At 39.6% G+C, this 20,415-nt stretch overlaps 1 protein-coding gene across 1 annotated transcript in view; it reads right to left on the reverse strand.

The window, feature by feature from the left end:
* Positions 1–1,732: 1,732 nt before the first annotated feature.
* MICU2 (mitochondrial calcium uptake 2) overlaps positions 1,733–20,415 on the reverse strand; it is a 147,944-nt gene continuing 129,261 nt past the window's right edge. Inside the window, exons 8-12 of the mRNA XM_033051706.2 lie at positions 18,214–18,311; positions 10,175–10,346; positions 9,790–9,898; positions 5,081–5,238; positions 1,733–4,797 (exon numbers count right to left, since the gene is read on the reverse strand). Coding sequence (XP_032907597.2) covers positions 4,693–4,797; positions 5,081–5,238; positions 9,790–9,898; positions 10,175–10,346; positions 18,214–18,311 — 642 coding nt within the window. The 3' untranslated portion in view covers positions 1,733–4,692. The remainder of the gene's footprint in view (positions 4,798–5,080; positions 5,239–9,789; positions 9,899–10,174; positions 10,347–18,213; positions 18,312–20,415) is intronic.

Consider the following 20,415-nt stretch of genomic DNA (forward strand, 5'->3'; position numbering starts at 1 on the left):
CCAAGCCAACACCAGCCTAATGGGAAATATCTGTCTCCACATATGTTGTATGATTTTTTTTTTTTTAATTACTGAATCAACTAGGAATTGTTTAATAAACAAAGGCAACAGGAAACATTCAAATAAATGAGTGAAGAGACATGCACTTGTTTGCTGATTAATTTTGTGCATGCTCAAGTCTCTCAGGTTTGCTGTTTTGCAAAGGGCTTTTGGAGTCTTGTTGGATGACATCTTCAACTTCTATAGGATCAGCTTCTGTGGCCAGCTGGGCACTAGAAGAGTGTGTCTACATCTGCCACGTTCATCTTCATGCTTCCCTTGTGACCAACTGCATTACAGGAGCTGTTTCTTGGGGCAACCTGGATCTCACTAATAAGGACCACAACATCATTTGGGCACATATTTTCTGTTTAGAATGACTGAAGGTTTTTTTCTTCATTGGACTAGTTTCCTGACCCAGTGACTATTTTATAGGAAAAACTAAAACTGAAGGTATGAGGCATGCTTGCCCTCTCCTGTGAGAGCTCCATCATGAGAAGAAAACTGTATTTTTAAAGTTTGATGTACATTTGTCGATCCATTTCTATGTTTTAGTTGAAGTATGGTCAATATACCTGAATTTTATACTTCCTCTAAGCAACAGGGTTGTTCCCATTCTTGCCCTTTATTGGGCAATGATTCTTTTTTTGTTCTATGCACTGAACATGTGAAGTGCCACGAAACCACAGTCCATGGCCTGGTTGTCTGTCTGCTACGCAGAACATGTACTCCTCATTGTTGCTGCTTTGTTAAAACCTGCCAACTTGGTTTGAATCCAAGGGACTTTTGCTTTTAGAAAGGGGCTTGTACAAACTGAGATACCAGAATTAATTTATACAAACACCAGTGAATTTCTGTTACTTCTAGTGTATCACACTGCATTTCTGCCTTTGCTTCCTTTGGAAATGAAGAATACGGTAATTTCACGATTATAAGCCGCACCATTTTGACTACAATTTTGCTCCCAAACCGGAAGTGCGGTGTACATTCAGGAGCGGCTTATATATGAACAAATTTTGGAAATCTCCCAACCCAGAAGTCTGAGCCAGCAGCGGCCCCGGGCAGTGGGGCAGTGGTGGTGCAGCAGTAGCACTGCCCGGCCCCGGGGGGCGCGGCGGTGGCACTGGCTGGGCACGTCCCTCTCCCTTCTCCCAGCAGCACTGGCCGGGTACACCCCTCTCCTGCTTCCCAGCGGCACCGACCGGGCACGCCGCTCCCCTGCCTCCTGGCGGCAGCGGCGAGCGGGGCTGGGGCCACTCCCTGGCAGCCGCCCTGAGCAGGGCTGAGCCAGTAAACCCCACGTTCCCGTGATTCTGTTACTATTTGGCAACTTTGTGAAAGTTGCACACGGATCCTCGCTGTGAACAAAAGTGCAGCTTACAATCCGGTGCATCTTATATATGGACAAAGGTCTCAACGTTGCCACACCCCGGAAGTGCGGCTTATACTCAGTGTGGCTTGTAATCATGAAATTACTGTAAATGGTTCTTAGACATTATCTGAAAGTAAACAAACAAAGAAATGTATAAAGTGCTATTATGAGGATACAACAACTAAAATTCTGTAAAGGAGTTATATGCTGTGACTGCACTTACTTTTGTGCATTCTTTTGATATGTTTTATCAATTTTTGAGACTTCTGCAATGTGCAATGTGTTCATCTTTATTCCAAGTAAAATTCAGATGCAATGTGGTAGATTAAAAAAAAAAACAATTTTATTTAGCTTTTCTATATATTTCTGTTCAGAGGAAGAATTCTTAATGTTAAAACAAGTCACAATTGATATGTTTAGACTGGTAGCTGGAATAAACCTTAACTAAATTGTACTGAGTAATGCTCATAGACAGGGTGCTAATACCATACAGTGACTAAAAGGAACTAAAACATCAATTGCTTAAACTGTAAAAAATTTCTTAAAAACCAGGGTTTATCTAAATACATAAATATCTCTTTCAATCTAAGATACTAAAAGTGAGAAATTATTTTAAGACTGCTTTATAAAGCATTTTAGTTGATAAATAACAATAAACTTACAAATTAAACAGAGTGTGATTCTTCAAGCCTAATGGACAAGTCATCCCTGCCTTTAAAGGTGTTCCTTCCTGGCTGCACTTTCAGGATAACTTCTGAAAATTATTCATAACTCTATTTTAATTTACAATCAATCTTTTTTTTTTTTTTAAACTATAGACACAAAATTTCTGTAAATCTCAAGCATATCTCTTTGCTTTTCCTCTGAACTTGACACCAAAGCTTTTGATGAAAAATAAAACTTGAAATCCCTGAAAGCAGATACTGCTGATTGCACAAACCCAGATAGAAATGAGCATTGAGGAATTAAACTTCTAGATACACTAAAGATAAATGAATTGATTTTTCCAAGAGAAATCCAAACAGCTTAAGAAGGAAGTAATTAGTAAACAAAAGAAACCACAAAAGCAGTAAAAAACATCATAAGCCTCTTAACTTCACACAGAATAAACTGTTAGGGAATAATTTCCACTCCAAAGTAAAAATGGTTTGCCAAAATATTAACATCAACAAATAAAAGGCAGCCTTGCATTAAAGCCAGAGCTGGCACAAAGCACACTTTGGGTGAACACACACACACTTTTGTGCTACGGAAGCTCTTCTTCAATAGTGTTGGTTTTTTTGATAATTCGGTGAAGTGCAGCTGGCCGTGGTACTGTGGTGCCAGTTCCACTGCCCCACCTTTGCTCCCACCACCACCACCAATTTCCAAACACACAAAGTGTACCAGCCACCTGCTATCCTGCTGCACACATAGCACTCCATGAGCACGGTTTGAGGGGAGGAGGCTGAGGTGTTTGCTGCATTTGGATTCTCCCCACATGGCTAATTCCATTTGGATTTTTTCCTGGGCAAAAAGGGATCCTTGATGGTCACTGGTGCCTGATCCTTCAGAGAGTCTCAGGACATCCCCACAGGCATGGTCTTGTTCTGGGTGCATGTCCATTTTCTCTACACTTTGGATTAAAGTTCCAAGCTGAGGCCATGAAGGAAAAGTTGCTTTGCTGGCCTCCAACTGTGTTCTCTAGGAGAGATCACTATGCCAAGGCTCAGGCATTAGGACTTGTCCTCAGCACAAATGTGACAGCTACCAACACATCAAACACATTCTCAGTAATCTCAGTATTCCTTAGGCAGGACTTTCAGGGTTTCCCAATGCATTCTCTCCTGTCCCTGCACCGAGTGAGAGCTGCCCCGATGTCTTACCTACCATGGAAATTTCCCCTCTTCTCACAAAACCCAAAGAAATGACAACCAAGCACCACATGTTGAGCTTATTTACAACTTTGAGGAAAACATAGCTGATGTCATGCAAAAAACAGATGGATATTAGCTTGCTGAGTAGTGAGATTTCTTGGTTATTTTTCTTGAGACATTTCCCTAGTCCATGTTTTGAGTATATTATTTCTGTTATCACAAACCTGTCCTGAAAGGCTACGCTTTCACCCCAGCCAAGACCAGTCAGACAACTGAGAGGGGCAAAGACGAAGGACCTTTTACAGCTTTACAGAGAAGTCTATCTTCTATATACTGTGGCCAGACAGGAAGAGTGATCTGGATCTGGCTACTGGCTCCTGGGATTGTAAGAAAGACAAAATATGTAAGGTGCACACCTGTGTATACAGAGATGCACCTTATGTTATTGCTAAAATATGTTCATCTGTAATTTCTAAGTGTTAGTTTTGATTTGTCCCTCCTTTTAGTGTCTAAGATCTTCGGTCTAACTTTGCATTTGGAGTAACCAAATATTTGTTTTTTTACTGGACATATTACCTCAACAATGGCTTATTATAACCTTGAATTCCTGAAATACTTCAGGTTTCCCTGTCATAACCTTTAGTAAGATAAAGCAACTACTTGCTATGTATTCATCTTCTATAACACAACTAAAGCAAAATAGTCAAATTGCAACTACCACTGTGTTTGACAGAATCAGGATTTTTCCTTCTCATTTATACTATGTGGAAGAGGTCTGAGACACTCAATGCACACTCACTGATCAATGTACAGCTTTTAAACCCTGCATCAAGCCTATCAGTCTTGTATTTCCAGTTTAATATTAAGGCATGAAGGCAGACACACCAGTCATCCACACAGGAACTGGTGGAATCAAGCACCAGGAACCAACACATGAGCAGATCCCCATAATGAGGTGTGAATTTTCCTTTTTGACTTAGGATAACTTGGTTTAAAATGTGTTGTGCAAGTGATTTTGCCTGGTGTACCTCTGCCCTTGCTGGAGAAAGAGAGCTGCTGTGTTAGTGGCTGAGATGATACCCACTCCTTCAACAGGAGATGATATTGCTGTGATGTTCCTGCCTGGGGCCATTACTCAGTCCTGTGCATCCTGTATCCTGCAGTGCAAGGTCAGACTCCAAAGAGCAGTAAACAACAGTATTCCCCAGAACAAGAGTACTTCTCTATGGAGGTCAAAAGCGATACCAATTCTGTAAACCAAACTGATTGCACTGGAACGATTGTAAAATTATTGCATTAGAGTCTGGGTTAATTAAACTTTAACTATCGCTAAAAAAAGAGCATTTTTGATTTAGTTATTATGTAAACAGGATAGACAAACTCCCGCAGAGAAAAATCACTTAAGCAAAAGAAAAATGGACTGCTTTAAAAAGGACTTTTCCCGGTTTGCTTCCACAGTTCTTTGACTTCTTTAATGCTTTCTTTTTTCACGCACCTCCAGAAACCTTGCATGCCTTGCTGCTGTGGTACCTGTTAATAAAGTTAGTGTTTAGCATTTACATGAAAAAGATTCATTTTCCCAGACTCTGTAAATACAAGATATAATGTTGTGCTGCTGCTTCCATAGTTCACATGTGTAATACCAAGCTCTTAGTGGCAGCACTCCTCCCAGATTCATATGCAGTAAGGACTATCCAGTTTAAAATAAGTATCTTTTTCTATTCATTAACTCAACCTGTGTTTCTACAAGCATTTACAAGACAGTTGTGGCAATCATCTGTGGTATTTACAAACAATTATATCAGCTTGTTACCCTCAAACCTCGATGAATTCGGTTCCTCAGGACTCCAAGAAACTCGCTGTGGCTGAGGCAGTCATCTCCATCTAGATCAAAAATCTTGAAGATGGTATCCAAAACATTATCTGACAGATCCTGTCCTGTTGCCACCTTCACTGCTCTCTTGAACTCAGCTAATAAAGACATAATATTACATCACAGGTGACTGAATTTGCAAAGAAAATGGAAAGATTATAAATAGTAGGATTCTGTCCAATTTACAATGGCTCATGGGTAGCGTAACTGGAAAATTTGGGATGTGTCAACTAGTAAACTATTAGGAGGCCTCAGTTCTTGTGTTCTTGAGCTTGCTTCTTCTTTTGTAACACTATCTTGTTAATTTTATTATAAACTTCAGCAATGCACTACTTCTCAAACAACAGTACGAGTGATAATTTTTGCTAGAAATAAATGAAAAATTACATACTTTTGGCTTTACCTGTTCATAGGAATTGCCTCACTATCCTCTCATAAAAAACCTTACCATTCTATCTCAAGCCAGTTTCATGACAATTCATTCTACAAGAACACTTCTCCTCAGAGAACAGTAGGTTATAATATGCTCCACCTCAAGTAACAATCTCCTCAGCAACTCTGCAGAAACACAGGCCATCAAATGGTCAATGCACTGCTTACAGCACATGGCTTTATGTATCTGTAGTTCTGGTTTTGAGAGAAGTAGCTACCTCCTCTTAAATGATGTTGAAGAGTTACTGAGGATTTGTGGAAGAATAAACTGTCGTACCTCTCTGGAGAAGTAATTTCACGATTATAAGATGCCCCTGATTATAAGCCGCACCTGATTATAAGCCGCACTTCCAGGATTGGACCAAAATTTTAGTCAAAATGGTGCGGCTTATAATCGTGAAATTACTGTCTTCAGCTCTCTTTTTTTCTCTCTTTACACCACTACGTGCAGTATAGAAACACCCACTATCCCCACTTTTGGTCCTGTGGTGCACAGAATTAGGAATTTTGACTCAAGGAAGATGAGGAAGTGTGTGGGGCTGCCACAAAACAGCATCTCGTCTGAGTGAAAGGATTATTGTTTATTACAGCAAGCACAACCACAGCATATGAATTGGATGCATTTTTGAAGGCATCGTGGAAGTCTGAATTTCAAAAAGGAACTGGAGGTTATTGAAGTATAGCAGTATTGTAGGTTATTACAGCAAGTTGTCCAATGAAGTAATAAATGCAATATTAACGTGGTTCTGATTTCATAAACAAGTGCTATTTATAAATATGTGCTATAAAAATAATTAGGTCTGAAGCTTACTAGAGGGAATAGCATTACTGACATAGTTCTCATCTTAGTTTCTTTCAACAATTCTTGTATAAATGTAGTTGATTATTTCACAGTTGGTTTAAGTAGAATTAAGTTTAAAATCCTTCTGTACAAGGATACATCACAACTTGAAAATGACATAAAACATGGGATGTTTATAGTAATCTTAATTTTGTCTTTGAAAATATGTTAACTGCTTCCTCTCTTGAAGCTGAATTTAAATCCAGACATGGCACTGTAGTTTCTTTAAACATAACATGAATAAAAGAAGATCTTCTACAACAGTGGGGCGTAACAATCTTCAAACAAAGAAGGGCCACCTTAGCAGAGAGAAAAGATGAACTTAGAAGAAAAAGAAGTCTAGAATAAAAGGAAGGACTACAAGACAGTCTTATTTTTAGATGAATATTCATACGTGGTGAATATACACACGCACACACATTGTTCTTTGCAAACAGCAAGACAAAGAACTCAGCCAGATTCAGGGGAGAATTAGACATATAGGCATGTAACATCCATGAGTAACCTCAGCAGCTGACTGCTTTTGATTACAGTGGGGTTCAGTGCATAAAGAGAGTAGTAATTAAAGTCACAAGCTGTAAATCCTCCAGTTTTCTTTGGTTCAAATCCCATCCAAACATCTTTCAAGAATATGTATTTCTCTTTCTGTCTTCTCACATCTCTCATCTTTTTTCACATGAGTTCATCAATTATTAATTTCAATGAATGTTAATACAGCCTCACATTTCCTTAGGAACTTTTAATGTTGCTATTTTGAAATAACTTATGAAACTTGCCCTTCAAGAGTAGCAACTAATTAACAAACTCAGGATTAAAATGAAAAACATTTGTATGCCCATACAACATTGGATGCATTGCTCCTCTTTCTCCTATATGGGAAGGAAGCAACTCTTGTCCTCTAAATCTTTATTTTAAACCCCACTTTATGACACTATTTCTTTTTGATAGACATACAGTAATTTCACAATTATAAGCCGCACCTGATTATAAGCTGCACGTTGCAATACAGAGTGTGATAAAAGGTATCTATTCTATCATTATCTGTTGAGGGTGGGGACAGTGATCCTTATCTCAACAGCAGATATTCTGCTAATGGGCCATCTATTGGAACCAGGCAGGGCATTGTTCTTTATCTTTTCACAACCCATCCTTCCTCCAGCAAGTCATTTTCTGCTAATGGCCCATTGAGTCCCACTGTGTGACTGATAAAATTACTTCATCCCATTGGAAGTTGCTCCAGCCAGGGGGAAGAGCCCAACATTTCTTACCAAGATAGAAACAGAGGTTTTGGGACACTAAGGGAGCCCCTTTCTCCACTGGACTCCAGAGGAAAACCGGATTTCTCCACATCACCACTGGACCTCCGGAGGGAAACTGCACCTTGTACAGGAGCACTGCTTCAACTGAATCACATCTGTCACTGCAAGAGAACTGCAACCACCATTGAATGGGACTGCTACCAACACCCTGCCTGACGGGGTGTCAGGTTGTACTCTGACTTTGTCAGGGTTTGGAGTTTGTTTCTTTGTAGTACTGTATTTCTATTTTAATTTCCCTAGAAAAGAACTGTTATTCCTAATTCCCATATTTTTGCCTGAAAGCCCCTTGATTTCAAAATGATAATAATTTGGAGGGAGGGGGTTTACATTCTCCATTTCAAAGAGAAGTTCCTGCCTTTCTCAGCAGACACCTGTCCTCCAAACTAAAACAGCAACTTTTTGTTCTTTGTCCATATATAAGCTGCACCTGATTACAAGCCTCACTTTGGGTTTGGACAAAAATTTTAGTCAAAATGGTGCGGCTTATAATTGTGAAATTACTGCAATTGCATAACACATCCTCCTCAGTACAGGGAGGGCATAGAGTGAGTCCAGAGGAGGGTCACAAAAATTATGTGATAATTTTTGGGATGTAGCACCTCTTCAGTGAAGAAAGGCCAAGAGAGTTGGGCTTGTTTAGCTTGGAGAAGAGATACCTCAGGGCAGACTTTATTATGCACTTTCACTATATCAAGGGGGCTTATAACATAGAGAGTTTTTACCAAGGCCTGCAGTGACAGTACAAGCAAAATGCTTTTAATCTGAAAAAAGGTAGATAAAGACTGGAAGAAGATAAGGAAAGATAAGGAAGAAACTGTACAAAGTTGTGGCTGTCTCATCATTGAACGTGTTCAAGGTCTGATTGGGTGGGGATCTGAGCAAACTGATCCAGTGAAAGAGTTCCCTGCATATGGGAGAGGGTTTGGAAAAATGACCTTTAAAGGTCACTTCCAACCCAAACTATTTCATGATTATGCTTTAGTCTGCTGTGATTACAGTAATTTCACAACTATAAGGCGCACCCTTTTGACTAAAATTTTCCCCCAAACCTGGAAGTGCGCTTTATAGTCCGGTGCGCCTTATATAATGGACAAAGTTGCGAAATTTGCAAACCCGGAAGTGTGAGCCGCAATTGGGGGGCGCTGCTGTGGGAGCACTGAGTCGCGAGCAGGGACAGGAGCGGGCAGCTGCAGCCGGCAGGAGCTGCGCGGGGAGGGAGGGAGCTGCCCTGGTCCCGGCTCCAGCACGGAGAGGGCACCTGGGGCTGCGTTTAAAGGCTACCCCAGTCTGTGAAAAATGTTTGCAAACTGCCAGTAATTCGTTACTTTGTTGCATGCGGCTCAGCTCCTTGATGCAAAAAAAAGTGCGAGCCGTGAGTCCAGCCGCGAGGGGGGCAGGAGCGACTAGCCCCCGGCCAGCGGCGGCCGCACATGGAGAGAGGGAGCGCCGCGCCGCCCCGAGCCATGGATGGTCCCGAGCCGCCCTGAACCGCAGCAACCCCGAGGTGTGAGCTGTGGCCACTCTGAACCACAGCAGCCGCGAGCCCTGCCTCACCAGCTAGGGGCGGGCGGGAGGGCCGGGCCCCACGCACGGGGAGGGCGCTTGGGGCCGCGTCTAAAGGTTACACCAATCTGTTAAAATGTTTCCAATTTGAGCACATGCCAGTAAATGCCCAATCGTGGGATTCCGTTACTAATTCGCTACTTTGCTGCGCACGGCATGGATCTTTGCAGCAAAAAAAAGTGCGCCTTATATGATCTACAAAGTTGCGAAATTTGCCAACTCCTGGGGGGTGCGCCTTATAGTCCGGTGCGCCTTATGGTTGTGAAATTACTGTAATCCACATATGACAGCACATGAGAACTTTTAAATGAAAACAGTTTGGAAACTTAATATTACTATTTTTTCATGAAATAGAACTAAGTCCAAATACAGTGCAGTATAATATTTTTGGACTTCACTGTGGTTTTTTGGGATAAATAATTTACATGGATTCTGTAATTAAAATGAATTTTTTTCCTTTAAAAAAACCCATACGAAAGGTGTACAGCACTTACCCCGCTTAACAGGACGATTGGCTACAGTAAACATCTGCATGGCGATAGAAAAGTCTTCCAGATTATTTGTAAACTTGCAAAAGGTCTTGAATTCTTCCAAACTGATGTTCTAGAGTATTCAGATGATATATAATGAATATACATTCAAATTCCAATTACTCTATGTCATTATATTTGATGGGACTTAGTGTTTAGATGTGACTGCCTATTTATTGTTGATATTTGTATTTCTCAGCTGGCCAATTACCATTGTTCTTACTTGTATAACATTCAAGGGCTGCAATAACTAATTCAGCAACTGGTTACCTCATTAGATAACCACATTCAAATGAAAACCTGTGCATACAAAGGAGGAAGCAAAACAGAGCATTCTTTGGGTACCAACCTCTCCTGCCTCGATTCTGTCTCTCACATTCTGCCAGTAGATTTCATTGTTTTCCTCATCAGTGAAGTACAGCAACCATTCCGCAAAGTCTTCTTTTCTCATGAAGCTCAAACCCTTTGAAAACTTTATGAATTCCATTTCTTGGACTTCTGTTTGCAGATTTTCCATGAATCTAAATGTAAACAGATATTATCCACCACTTGAAACTTCCGTCCCCGTATCACCACTTCTACCTTAGCTACTAAGCGCAGCAGGCACCAGCTCTGAGCCGCAGACACTTTTGGCATTGTTGTTTAAAATACCCCCGCGCTCAGTTTTCCCGGGGTCCGCGGATGTTCCCAGGGCTGCATTTCCACAAGGACACCATCAGGGCGCGCTCTCGGCCTGCACAGCCGGCTGCTGCCGGCAGAACTCGGGGACGCGTTGGACACCTCGGTTTTACTCGTGTTTAACAGCGCGCAGATAAGGAGATAAAAGAATCGGTAAGGCAGCAGCATAATAAATGAAAGAATGAAAAAGAATAGGGTAACTGAAGACCTGACACATGATTTATGAGGTTTCATATTAATAAGAGAGGAATGACAAGATTGCAAAGTGCCTAAAAGATGAGGCCACACTCATCACAAAGGTGAAAGAGGAAATTTGAAATCATTGTTGTAGGAGAAGATGACTGAAAGTATCACAGATTCTAACTACATACAAAGGTTTGGTGAATCAATTCTGTGCTCACTAGAGAATAAATTAGAGAGGATTACAACTGACTTGGACACAGCTCAGAAGAGCACAGAAAATGTTGCAGGGGTTTGGGAAGGTAAGAAGAGAGCTGTCTGAAAAAGGAAAGAGTCAACATCAAGGTTTTTAGGAGAAAGCCATTCTTTTGGGAAAGAAAGAAAAAAGTATTACCAGAAGCAAGTAATAACCTGCAGGTACAGAGCTGTAATTATGAGTTGTAGCTTCAAGTTTCCCTAGTTTGACTACATGACTAGTATTAATTTTGAAAAAGTTAACACAGACAATACAGTGTGATCCATTTGATACTTTCCACTTCAGAAATGGGGCAATCCAAAAACAAGAGGTGATTTTAAAATAAAAGCTAAAACCAGTGGCGCTTGCCACAATCCCCTCTGTATTTCTAAAGAATCCTGCTGCTTTATTGAGTTGCAGAAGTTATTGACAGGAGGGAATGAAATACTCCTATATTGGGACAAAGCAATTAATTGGAGAAGAGGACAGCTAAGGGTCTTTGTAGCCAATATCAGCAGAAGCAAGGCTCATTTGCTCATCAGTGTTTGCCTGGCCTCACTGGGTTTGAATTCTTTCCCTTGAAATTACAGCATCTGAGTCCACACAGCTATCTTTAGTTCTTTAATGAGATCATTTGGACAATTAGTAGCTTGAAGCTCTGTGAAGTCTGTAAGGGGTTAGCTAAAGACTGCTGTTGCAGCATAAGCTCTTTTGTATTTTTTCCCTCTAACAGGTACAGCTGCACATACAAATATAGGGCCAACAAATGCTTCACAGCTCAGGACATGCAGGTAAATGAAAGCCTGACAGTGGAAGTGAGTTTAAGTTTCAGGCTAGGGCTGAATTAGGGTAATACTGAGGAGGGGTACAAAATGCTGTCATGTTTTATTTATGCCTTTTTCTAGTCCAGTAAAGGGGATTCTACAGTATAGCCAAACACTGAGATGTTCCTCCACAGTCCACCTTAAGGCCTGACACACTCAATTCCCCTGGCTCTCCCCCTTGGAAGGGGATGAAACGCCAAAGGACCAGGTAGTGCAACCGGGGTGACTGGGCAGCCCTTCGTCTTGCAGGGTGGTGAGAGCTGCCTTGCACAGCTTGCAAACCACTCTTCTGTTTTCAGGCCCAGCTCCTGTCTCTGTAACTCACAAGGAGACTGCTGCCTCTGGCCAGCACCACAGCCAGCGTGTGCCAGGGAGACGGGCTCCATGTGCTGGCACAAGCAGTTCTGCTGCACCCACAGCCCCCAAGAAGCTCCCCAGGTCTTGGGAAGGGAGGTGCAGAGGGAGAGAACAGCACGGACCTGGCATGTGGACCTGGCATGGAGTGAGTCAAGCAGAGACTGAGTAGGGCCACTTGGCTGCATTTTGAGAGAGGCCATCACAGGCAAGGAGGAGATGGTACCTGCGATGTGTGGTTTGCAGTTGGCTGGAAGGCACAGCCAAGGCTGTGCAGAACAGTTTCTTTGACTGTAGTTTCTAACTCATGTAATGTCTGGTCTGGAGGAGGAGAAGTTACAGAAAATGAGATCAATTACAAAAATATGCCTAGAAGTTGGATGCAGGGAAACGAGACATGTTTTATTTTCTTGGATTTTTATCTATGAAAGGTGGACATATTTTGCAACAGGCTTAAGGTCTTGAGAATTGAGCTATTTATCTTGGGGACCAAGCTCTCAGTCATTTGCTTTACTGGTTGCTAGTCACAGGCAATGACACAGAAACAGATTCTTTCACCTTTTCTGAATATTGCATTTCCTTAAGCAGACAAGACTTGGTGACCTGCCCTCTAGCCCCACCCAATAAAGGCAGGAAAGCTGAAAGATGAATCATTCCTACATGATGAAAGAAGGAGCCCACCAAGCTGCACACACCAGCCTGCTGAAAGGGGCAGCGAAGCCAGAGCAGACTGCCCCTGAAGGGTTGGACTATGGCATTTTCAGTGTGTTCTTGCTTCTGCACCCTCTTCTAATTGAAGTTCATTTCAACTTGTAAGCTTGCTCCTGGCAAGACAGAGTGGGAAGATTTCTTGCCATATCAAATCCTACTTGGAGCAGTAGCTGAAATGTGCAATTTAAAATTTATGTGATAGTTTCCCATATTACAAAAATTAAAATACTATGAATCATCGCATCAGCATTCTAGGTCACTCTTATTCCCAGATGTGAGAGTTAAAAATCCTAATGAGGTTTTTTTTAAGTGAAAGTTATTAAAAGTTATTAAAAATAACTTTCTGGTTAGGAAGTAAAACTTGATACATAAATGTCAAGACACCACTAGGGATACTTGCTTTTGTATCTTCTGGATCACAGTGCAGTAAGTTTCAGCTGTGAAGTCCTCAAAATGTATTCAGATATTAGAAAAAAAGCACAAAGGAAATTCCTGTTCTCCCAAAGTCAGTGGGATCTTGGCTGGGGACTTTGTAGGGAGTCAGAATTCAAGTAGAGGAACAGGATTCTGATTGTACATATGCTCTACAATTAAATAAATTATTACACTGGGAATACTCTTATGCTACAGTAGGTTGGCAATAAATGAAAGTTCTAAGTTTCCAAGAACAAAAGGGAGAGGTAAACCATAAATTATTAAGATGGGAAAAAGGCTAGGAACAGAGAGCACTTTCTTTAAGACAGCCCACTTTATCCACACTCTCTAAAACACCCACGTTGAAGTCCAATGGCCAATTTTGTTATCGTGTTACAACAGCATCCAGCAACCTTATCAGGATTTATACCTCATTTTGTAATGAGCTCTACTATAAAAAGAGGGAGTCTCCCAAGGCTTTTGGCAACTCAGCTTTAATAGTGTTAATCCACCACAAATAGAAGTGAGAATGTAATAAAAGAGGGGATGCAGCTATTCCCCCTCCAAGTACAGAAGTGCTGGCTTAATATTCTTTATGGCACACAAAGAAGTAGATTGGAACACTAAATGAAATCTTAGGGAAATTTTTTTTTCCACCTCTTGACCTGAACTGTCTGTGCAGATCTTTAACACTCTCAAAACAGAACTGACCAGTTCCTGTCATGCTGATTTATATGAAGGGAATCTCACAACAAAGATAGTGGTGGATATACCACCTGACCATTTGTACCATGGTTTGGCTCCTCTTCGGACACCAAAGTCCTTCTGAAGAATTGATAGCCCTCTCTGCACCAAAAGACTGTGGCAAACCAGCAGCAGGTTGCCTTTTTGCAATCTGACTTTCAAACCTGAATATAGAAAATCTAATGAAGGCTTGACCATTAACCTTTAGAGAACATTTAGATCTATGCTTGTAAATTGAGGTTTGCAAGTGTTAAGATAGTTAATCAATCTCACAGTCTTCAGAATTGCAAGCAAAACCCTCTTTGATTTACTGTCCTTAGTATTTCCAAACCAAACAATTCACTTTCATTTTTAAAAGTGTTCTGTAGAAGCTAACCAAGACCCCCTTTTGCTAAACTCACAGGCAAGGAAGGGAAATATTTTTCTCAAGCTCTTTACTAAGTATTTGGGAAATATTCAGATTGAGTTATGACAAAAATATCATGAAGCCAGATTTTGTTGCTGTTCTCCCTCACTGCCTGATCTTGGCTGTAACTGATGTAATCTTTAATGTATTATGGCTCTCTCTATATGCACGCACATAGATAAAAGTGTAGGAACAAAGACAAGTAAGGAGGCAATCATACTCTACTTCTGCAAAGCAGTTCCAAATCCCCAGATGAAAATCACTGAAAATGTACAAGCTGTCATCACAGCAGAAGCCCAGAATGCTGGCTGATGGTGATACCTGAAAGAGATCCTGCATACATGCACTGGCACACACACACCACAGCCCCTCTGAAATGTCAGCACTAGCAGTGTGGTCCAGCCTGCATCATTCTGGCTTCTTAATGAAAGGTTCCAAATAAAATGTATCAAGCAATTCAAAATAATGAAGGAAAGAAACAGGATAAGTAGGGAAAAGGCATGATCTCTGTATGGTTATACAACTTATGACCTTCAGTCTAAAGCAGAAATTAAAAAGAATCATAATTAAAGAATACTTCTGGTACAAAATTCTATTAACTGATGAAAAGGTTGGAAGGAAGAAATCAGGTAAGAAAATGACATAAACTGGGTTGAAACATTAATTTTTCTTATATGATTAAAAGATGTCCATTGTTTAATCATACTGGGAAGTATTCTCTGTACTTTCTTTTTTCATTCAAGCAGAATGTGATAGATTTAAGCTTGCTTGGGGACAGATTACAGAAAAAAAATCACAGCAGTCGTAAACTGTTTAGGGAGTGAAATACTGTCTCCTCTTTTATTTGGGATTAGACATACTTAAACAAGATCAGTAAGGGACTTTCTCCAGGGAAAAAAAAACAACCCAGTGTCTGTCAGGAAGAAATATTTCCTATACCTAGAAAACAAAATAGTTTTCTACACAGAATAAAAGATAGTACATTTTATATAGCTGGAAATTAAAGCACAAGTTAAATTTTTTTTGGAAGGAAAAGACCAAAAATTTCTTTCTGTACTAAAAACCAGGAAAAATCTACACATAGAATAAAAAAGCCTTGAATTCTGGGCACATTCTCTAAGACAGGACCTGGGAGTAGAAGATGACATTACTATTGAGGTGTAAAACCTGAGTGGTGTCATCTGAAACAGAAACTTGTTCAGATCTTCTGAGAGGAAAGATGGCTTCCTGTATTAAATCTACCTTTTTTGTTACATGATTTTAGGCATAATGCATACTCTTCTACATTTTCTTTTAATATCACAGGAGAATACTGTTCCAGTATTTGACTAAGAGGTCCCACCTTTAGTAGAGATATACATAAACATACTCCAGAATCGTGTATTTCCTACCATTTGCCAGGGAAACATTTGCTTTTGAAATTGCAAATTCTTATTAATAATTACTATAATGTCCTTCTGTTAAGGACAATACAAGTAATAAGAACTCATCCAGCAGTCTGGAGCTCAGCATGTGTTCCCTGAGTCCCAGCTTAAGAAGCCTGATGATCTCTGCAAGTATCTTTACATCTGACGAAAACATTTTCTGAGGATTGTCTGTGTGTGAATCCATACCTGTGATTTCCCAAGAAGCAAGCACTAGCTGGACACAGATCCTGACCATTTTCCCTCCCTATTCTCAGCGTGCCTCCTGTGTTCAGGGCAGCAGAAAACGAGGCACAAGAACTGGTTTACATCTACCTCACATTGCCCCAAGAGATGTAGACAGTTTCCATTTTCTTTGTGCCATCTGATTGCAAAGAAAGGAGAACAGGGCAAATTAATTGTCCTGGTATATCGACTGTGGCTGACATTTTTAAAATGTTTGGACTGTGGGCTAAAAGGCTTGGACAATGCTGGTGTACATGTACATATAGATGGTTGCACACTTAGAAAAGGATTTTTTAATGTCAGTCAAACTGAAAAGAGAGGGCATGAGGAAAATGTAAGCAAGTAAGGAGATGAGAACAGTGGTCTCAGCTTTCACCATTCCCACGTAAGTACAGTGAAATTTCAGAATGAAAGCACTCCTATTTTTGGGGGGAGATTATTTTTATATCTTTTGTGGTTTTTCTTTTTTTTTTGTCTTTTGGTTGGCTTGGTGTTTTTTGGTTTTTTTGTTTTGTTTTGGTTTTTAGTTTTAAAGAGTCCACAGTACAGCAATATCTGTGTATTTAACTAATGTGACAAGTTTTAGTGTGTCCTAATCAAACATAATCACCTCTACTTTCTACTAGGTACTACACTGATCAATGGAAAAGCTTTCTAGGCAAGAACTTGGAAAATGATAAAAGCATTTACCATCATTATTTTCTGCTTTTGACAATGATCTATGTCTGTACAGCTCATCAGTCATCTCCTGTAAAAACAGTGTGGCACTTTGATCAAACAGCCAACAATAGCTTCCCGCAGAAGGTAAAGTGTTATGAGAGGCCATCAGATAGAAATCACATTTTCTCTGAACAATAGGCACCTAGAAATGATGTGCTTGATTTACTTGCAAATAAAATCATGTGAAAGGTGATATCCTCGCAGAGGTTAAAAAGACAGCGATCCTTTTATTCACCTTTCTGCGTGTTAAACAAACTCCACTGTCACGCTGCAGCTGAGATGGAGTGTCTACGCAGTGATAAAGAGGCACATTCCAGCCCTACGAAACATAACTGCCACTGGTGAAAAATTACCTGCATTAAACCTTACACTTATCCCACAAATTTTAAGAGCAAGATGTGGGAGTTTGATTTTGATTACAGGCCTCTATCTGTGTGGCAGGCAAAGGTCTTTAACCCATGCATTCTGAATGTACAAGGTACATAGTTTCATCAATGTCATGCCTCATTGGGTCAATGTAGGATTTTATCTAAAACCTGAGGCTTTTCAGTTTACACTGTATATGCAAACACAACCTTTTACTGGTGCTCTCTGCCTTTTGTTTCATTGAGAGGATCTATGGTATTTATAGAAAAGGGAGCTGGAGACATCTTAAACTTATTTTATTCACTTAGATTCCTATTGAGCTGAGGTCTTCAAAAGGGAAAGGTTGTTTATTTGAAGACTGGTATGTACCAGAGCCACTGGAGCCAAACACTTTTTAGTCTACTGATTGCAAAACCATTCATTTTTAAGAGGTCTGCCACACATGCTCCACTTCTGAATACAAACTGAAGCAAAACACATTATTCTACTTTATTTTGCAGTCTGTAAATGACTGATTAGTTTTGTAGAAAAGGTAATACTGATGTAGATAATCTTCTCATGATTCCATGCTACATACAATATGTGTGCCAAGATTCAAACAGGTATCTGCACAGTCCCATTGCAAAAGTAGTTCAAAGGGTAGAGGAAAAGGCACTGGGAAAGTTTCAACAGAAGCTGGAATTTGAATCAAGTGGAGAAGTTGCCCGTAGCTTACCATGACAGCTGTAATGGAAAAGGAGGTATCTCAGCTCAGAAAATATTTTTTAATTTATTATAAGTCACTTTTTTTTTGTGATTTGGTCACAAAAAACACTCATGAAACACGTTGTTTTAAGATATGCCACCATACAGCTGCCAAGAATGGGAGTCTCAACCCTCCCGGCCCACTGTTGCTAGGAGTTATCCCAGTGCTCAGCTCCTGCAGACAGCAGACTTTAGGAGCTAAATGGGGAATTCAATCATCCAACATCATGAATAACCCCCACCTCATTGCTCAATTTTCTGAATCCGATCAGTGTGATGTCAGATAAATGCCAGAGCTGGGCTAAAGCACAGGGGGCAGGAACAAGACTGGTTCCTGTTAGGCTTGCCTAGCTGAAAAAATACCTGAAAAACTCAGAAAAGCGAAGTTTCTCTTTTCCTTGTTTTCCAAAGAAATGCACCAGCAACACGGTATTAACATCACAGCTGTCCAGTTGTGTTTCCTATAAAACAAAAAAACTATATGATTGTTATGCATGGCATAGTCATTAACATTCACCTGAATCTAAAAATATTTATTTGAACTAGAATTTCCCAAGAGATACTTAAAATTTAATAACTGTTCCCAAAGCTATCACACAGGATATCTCAGAGCTGCACAACTCTTCCACATTGACTGCTAACAGTGTAATATAAGCTCTGCTTCTAAATATTCTATATGAAAGATAAGAACCATTTCCAACCACCATCAGTGCATTTTATTACGATATTTTATTATATTTATTATTAAAATGGAGAAGGTTGCAAGTTAGATTTAAGAACCTTTATTCTTAGATGAATAGAAAGCTTAAATAAAATTAATATCTGTAAGGAAGTTTTTAGTTAGGTATTTCCAACATGTTACAGCCATTTAAAAACATTCATGATAGTCTTATAAATGAAGCTAAGAAAATGCCAACACTGACAATCTTCTATTATAATATGGTCTTGAAAGGATTCTTGGAAATTTTTAGGGTTAGTGACTTATTTCTGTAAGTATTTTTAAAATCTGAAGATGAAACTTCTGCAGTGAAGGGATACACACTATTTCAACTCAATCTTTAATAAGCCTAAATCCACACATAAGGCTAGATTTCTCCTCTATTCTTCTTTCAGCACTAGCATACTAGCATTTCTTTGAACACAACAAAACACTAAGCAATATGAAGAGAGAATTTTTTCAAAAGTCTGTAGGGATTTCAGCAAACTATTCTTATGACATCTAAATAGCCTCTGTGTCTTTTATCTGGTTGAAGAGGTAAGATGAAAGACAAGAGTCTATTCATAAGATTCAATACTAATGGTTATTTAGCTTTCAGCATCATCAGTAACAAGTCCCATTAGTCCCCCATGTTTCATGCTTACTGCATACATGACACAGTTATTTTATAGTTAGAGCAGTAACATTCCTCATTTCTACTACAAGCCACAGTTTACCAAATGCCAGTGATATCAGTTAAGTATGAGTGAACCTAGAAAAAAACATTTTTCAAGCCGTATGCAAACTGTACTTAGTGAACTTTTATAAGTTAATTGCAGGCAAAGAATATTTAAAACCCACAGGATCCTTCCTTCTGAAGTTTAAACACTTCAGATTACTGTGAAGACTGATGCATAAACATTGGTATATGCTTTTTTGAAAGCCAGAAGTCAAACATTCATGTACGCTTACTTGAAATTCAAACCCAAAGTATTTATATCAGAATGCAAAGTTTTCTAAGAAGAAACAGAGAAGAATCCTCATATCCCTCACTGAAGCTAGATTGTAATCTGCTTTTTGTGGGTTTTGCTTACATGTTTAAAGGAGACTTGAAAAATGCAAGGAATAAATTTGCTAATGTAATTAAAAAATGAATTCAGGATTACACAATTTAATGCTTCTAATTTGATTACTCCATATTATAATCAGTGTGGTATTGAAAACAAACTGTTTAAAACAACCTTTTCAAAATGAAGTCTGTGACAGCAAAAGTTATTTTCTTCTATTAATGTTTCTCTAGTTACAAGCCAGAAGAAGGCATACAAACAATACCTACCTCATCTTATCTAAGATGACAAAGCCTATCCCAGGATTTATAACAAATATGCATCTACTTGTTGGCTACCTTCTTTATCAGTTGAAATTCCACAGTGAAACTGGCAGATGTCCAAACACTATGTTAGTGAGAGTTAAATATATTTTGAAACTACAAAACAGTATAGTTCTTTAAAGCATAAAATGTAACAGGAGACCACAGAGACTACACCTTAAGGGTAAAATTTAAAAAAATTGCTTTTCCTAGCGTTAATGCTATTAAATTAAAGTGCATGTTAGTACATAATTCCTTTTTGTCCACAGAATCATTAGGAGCTTTTGCTGCTGATCTGTATAAATTAGTACCGACATGACAAATCCTTGTTAGAAGATAATGAGAATTCTATTAATATTTCCAACACCTTGCCCTTGTGAGCTTGGGTAAAAGAATAACTTACACTTGGAATGTCTCTCTTGGCAATCAAAATGAAATGGTAACCCAATCCCAGGCTGCGACGCAGACCAGACTGGTAGATTTGAGGCACTATCTAAAC

Source organism: Catharus ustulatus, chromosome 2 (assembly GCF_009819885.2).
Source record: "Catharus ustulatus isolate bCatUst1 chromosome 2, bCatUst1.pri.v2, whole genome shotgun sequence".
Classification (NCBI taxonomy): domain Eukaryota; kingdom Metazoa; phylum Chordata; class Aves; order Passeriformes; family Turdidae; genus Catharus; species Catharus ustulatus.